This window comes from Actinia tenebrosa, unplaced genomic scaffold (assembly GCF_029948245.1).
Source record: "Actinia tenebrosa isolate PJP-AT-01 unplaced genomic scaffold, QUT_ActTen_1.0 PGA_scaffold9__36_contigs__length_13948895, whole genome shotgun sequence".
Lineage (NCBI taxonomy): Eukaryota > Metazoa > Cnidaria > Anthozoa > Actiniaria > Actiniidae > Actinia > Actinia tenebrosa.
The window spans coordinates 37,981-42,500 of record NW_028292586.1 but is presented as its reverse complement, the minus strand read 5'-3'; the positions used below and the strand labels follow the sequence as shown (position 1 = coordinate 42,500).

Sequence of the window (4,520 nt, the reverse complement as noted above, 5' to 3'; positions counted from 1 at the left end):
TAAAGCTATTTCATTTTGAATTACTTAATTATATCTCTCAGCAATATATGCTTCAAAAACAAAAACAAAACAAAAAAATGCTTCAAACGATTGATACATTTTAAAATATGGATTGTAACTCAATATATTAAGTAACTTGGGAGAATGATACTTTCAGGGGTATGATCGATACCTTCAGGGTGTGAAACCTATTTTACCTAAGAGTTATGGTCCTTGAATTTAAATACATATATATCTAAATATATAATGAAACAAAGACTGGAAATGAATAACATTCAGGAGCTTGAAAATCTTTCCCAAACAAAAAATGCATTTAGTTATTCAGTACATGGCAAACACATCTGAGATACATAAATGAATATACTCATTAATTTTATGAATAAAACATTTGATTTGCTGTTTATACTTTGATTTCACGGAGTTAGTTATATAGGACAGGATGATATCAGAAGTAGCCACTCTTCTTTACACTAGCACTACATATTATATACTTCTTTTAACTTCTAAACATATTAAAAGTCTGGACAAAAATTAACATTCAGGGCTTATTGAAGATTGTCCATCAAGGTCAATAATAAAAATGATTAATGCCTAAAAACTGAGTCACACAAGAACACTCTGGTTTCTTTTATTTCTCTAGGCAACCAACCCATTAATAAAGCTCTAGATTCTGCCAGCTAATGGTTCTTCAGCACTAAATTTTTTTAAAAGATTCTTAATCATATTATACTGAATAAAGTGTAAGAATAAGCATAGATCAGAAAATAGAAGACCTTATTTGAATTATTTAACCAAGTATCAATCTTTTTCCCTCTCTAGATCTTTCTATTTTTAAGGCTACCTGCTGGAAAAAGCCAAATAAAACGAAATTAAATATGAAATACAATAATTAAATGTAAAACCTCAAGATCTGTAAACCAGATGCAGTTAGGTACAAGAAATCATGGTCATCTTGATAGGAACAATGATGTAAAGAATATTAAATATATTCATGACAAATAATTATAATAAAAACATTCTAATTAGAAAATTATTATTTATATAATGAATAGTACAAAACAATATAAATGATCTTAATTCTCTTGATTGGCCTAGTTTTTTCTGAACTGTCTGTGAATATTTTTGTCTTTTTTTTGTCAGGAAATGAAATTTAAAAATAAAATTCGAAATATAAAATATTGCAATCTGCTTGATGATGCTTTATCCCAAAGATATATTCCTGATGACCCAAGAAATATTAATAAAATTCACTGCAATTTGATTAGCTATAAGGTATTCTAGAATTCTAAAGGCAAAATGTGATTACAAGCAAAAGAACATTCGACTTATTAGAATTTATCTAGAAGTTATTTTCGCTGTTATCGTGCCTTTAAAAATAGAAAGCATAATAGTAATAAAACTCTAATCTTTGATCTGAATAATATTATTCTAATGTATACTATAGCTAGTGCTTTCGAGAACAAGGTCTCCAGAATTATTTGTGTGTATCGATATATTGAAACGCTTTTTGAACGAGAGCACAATAGCCGTGAATAATTTTTACCAATACGCTAAAAAACCTTTACATTATCAGTCAAAAGGATTAGTAAACAGGTTAATATTGAGTATTGTGAGGGCTATTTTGGGACCCTTTTTGTTTGTAAACAAGAAAACGTTCTGAAACAATAGACTTTTTTCTTCAAGATCGACTTGTCAGCAACACGTCCAAACCCATTGATAAACTAGTATATTGACGCACAGTTAAAACGTTTTTGAAGCATTTTACTGATAAATTTAACAGGACACGTATCATTCTTTCGAGAATTCTTATGTAATATTTATATAATTCTTTGGTTAAGATTATAATTGCAGTCAAGAAAAGACATGAATTTTACAGGTTAATACGAAGGTAACAGCTTATTATCAACAAAAATCACGATTTATTTTCAAGAAGTCGACTGTCTTTTTGGATAATGATAAAAGGAGACTGAGAAGCTTTTGTATTCTTCAGTGAACCTGGGGTTCCATACTGCGCATTTCATAGATTGTCTTTTTTGACTGTTCTTTGAAATGATTTCTGCATGATATCATTGACCCACTGGAGCAAAACAGCACGAAGTCAACTAATAAAATTGATAGGTAATATACAGTTCGACAAACTTACTTTACTATTGGTGATGGTGGTCCTCTCTCCTTCCATTTGCAGAATGCATTTTGAATTCAAATCAATCTCTCTGGAAAAATAATATAATTAATTCGTTTAAGTCTGGAGGTAGTTATATATTAAATTATATCATAAGATTATGAATTGTGTTTTGAAGACCACCTCAGTTGAAGGCAATATACTCTTTAGAATGCTATTAGAGCTTACCTTTTATTCAAAGGACGAGCCCGTACAGCAACTTTGAGAGACGCCATCTTCAAGGAAAACCCACAGAAAGACTAAACTCTTTCGTAGTTTATTTGGAAAAATAGTCTTTACCTTGAGTGAAATATAAAGTAAGCTTACAATGACGCGGGACTTTGATTCAAGTTCGACTACAATTAACTGTACCAGTGTTATAGACAATAAATGACAGTGGTTTATAATATCCTAGTCGTCTAGTTGCTCATCGACTAGCTCTCTACCAAAAGGAAACCGGTAAGCCACCAGATCTTCCTGCAAAATCCTTCGAGGAATGAATGGAAAGTTAGGCCATGCAGTATGTTCTTTTGTATCCGAACAGTGAGAACAGTGCGTCTTCCATACTGATTTTAACCTCGATTGCTCCAAAACAGCGAATAACGACACATATTTTCTGCCATCTTTGAGTTTCGTGATGGCTCTTAAAAAGCGACACTAAAAAAAACTGTGTTTCTCACAGTTCAAAAACAGAACTTTCTTCGAGTATATTTAAATTCAAGTGTTTTTAATGCTAAACGTCTGCACCAATCATTAATGTCGTAATAAATCCAACCAATCACAGAAGGTTTCATATTTCATTTGTTATTCCATGCATGGTTTATTTTAGACGCGTGACGTACACATGATTTTAAAAACGAATAAAAACCTTACGTATTTTACAAGAATTTCTTAGTGAAATCCTCTTATATGACTTTTTAGGAATAGGGTTTGGTTTCCGCGCCAAAAATGTAAAGATTAGTCCGGATTTTTTTACTTATTCTTCACCAACAGTTTTCCCTCGCAGCCACCCGACAACCGCATGACTGCACCTAGGCGTGTTTTCCCCGTATCGCAAGTTCATACTGTGCTAGCATCCGGCCATTAGTAAAAAGCTACTTTTGATTAGCCTTTGCTTATCTGCAATATCAACGCTCCTAGAGTTATTCTATAGGGTTTCATAGATCAAACTATCGAACTGTAACAATGTAAAGTTCACCCTAAGTTGAAACTTGTCAATTCTTGAATAATGGCTTTGTATTTTCACTGGGTAACGTTACATCCGAAAAGGTGTTGGGATTTTCCGGTACCAAAACCACGCTATGTGCTATGTCTATTATTACTTTATGTAGCTACTTACCACGGGTAGGGGTTGAATGTTGTTTTTTTTTCGGTGAACGGACACTGATGTATGGAAAATAGTGAATTAAATAATAATGTAGGAGATTGTATGAAATGATGGGAGAGTTAAGGGGGGAAATAGAGAGAAAAGAGGAAAGCCGAAAGAAAAATAAACAAATGGTTTTCCCATACCCTGATCATCGGCACATTCTCGTCAAAAAATATAATGAGCACCCCCTCCCCATTCTCCCCCCCCCCTCCCCACCCTCCCAACCCCCTAAGCCGGGCATCAAATTCAATTGCACGTACATTCAGCATCGTGTATTTATTCAGCTTCTTGGACGGGGGCAGCTGTCCAAACTTCAAAATAATGGCACGATTCTCACAGTAAACTTAGGATATGGATTTGGGACAATTGCTTAACCAACATTAAAAAAATATCTAAAAATAAAAGGCGATAGGGTGGGATATCAAAAGGAAGGTTATAAGTTTGAAATGGAATAATAAAAAAAGTGAAATAGAAGTTCGTCAGAAGTTTCATTTAGTGCGTACATCGATTATCAACAACTTGTAAGATCATTGTGGCCAAGTAAAACGACAATCTTTGCCAATTCGATCACAAAAAAAGAGAGAAAGGATGTGAGAGTAGAAAAGTGAATAAAAGGGAAGGAAACGATCCCTTTGGGGGGAGGGGGAGTGGGAAGGGGAGAGGGGGAGGGGGAGAGGGGAGAAAACATAAGTTTAATGGCTTGTAGCAAAGTATGCAGCCATGGCAAGGATTCGTCGTCATCGAAAAAAATACTCAGTCAAGCACGATTGAACATTGAAAATCGAGTGAGCATTCAAGTTTTCAAGATTTTCCCCACTACCTAAGAAGAATTAGTTGGCAGTTATAAAACTGTTAACAGTTAATTTAACGAAAAGTTGCCGTGAACATCCTTGTCATAAAAGTACTAACGGATGGACCATTAGATATTGAGGGGGGCGGGATGATGTTGCACGATATATTTTTTTGTGACCCCTGCACGCACTTTTTTAT

The 4,520-nt window shown here is 33.8% G+C and overlaps 1 protein-coding gene across 5 annotated transcripts in view; it reads right to left on the bottom strand.

Annotated features, from left to right (window-relative positions):
- The window catches only part of LOC116308388 (uncharacterized), a 26,118-nt gene extending 22,433 nt beyond the window's left edge, over positions 1 to 3,685 (bottom strand). For 2 of the 5 annotated variants that reach the window (XM_089024674.1, XM_089024677.1), the window contains exons 1-2: positions 2,351 to 3,432; positions 2,144 to 2,213 (exon numbers count right to left, since the gene is read on the bottom strand). In XM_089024674.1, the coding sequence (XP_088880800.1) occupies positions 2,144 to 2,213; positions 2,351 to 2,397 (117 nt within the window). In that variant the 5' untranslated portion in view covers positions 2,398 to 3,432. Of the gene's footprint in view, positions 1 to 2,143; positions 2,214 to 2,350; positions 3,433 to 3,500 lie in introns of those variants that run through there. The other 3 variants (XM_089024676.1, XM_089024675.1, XM_031718795.2) reach the window with 3 other exon arrangements.
- Positions 3,686 to 4,520: the final 835 nt, after the last annotated feature.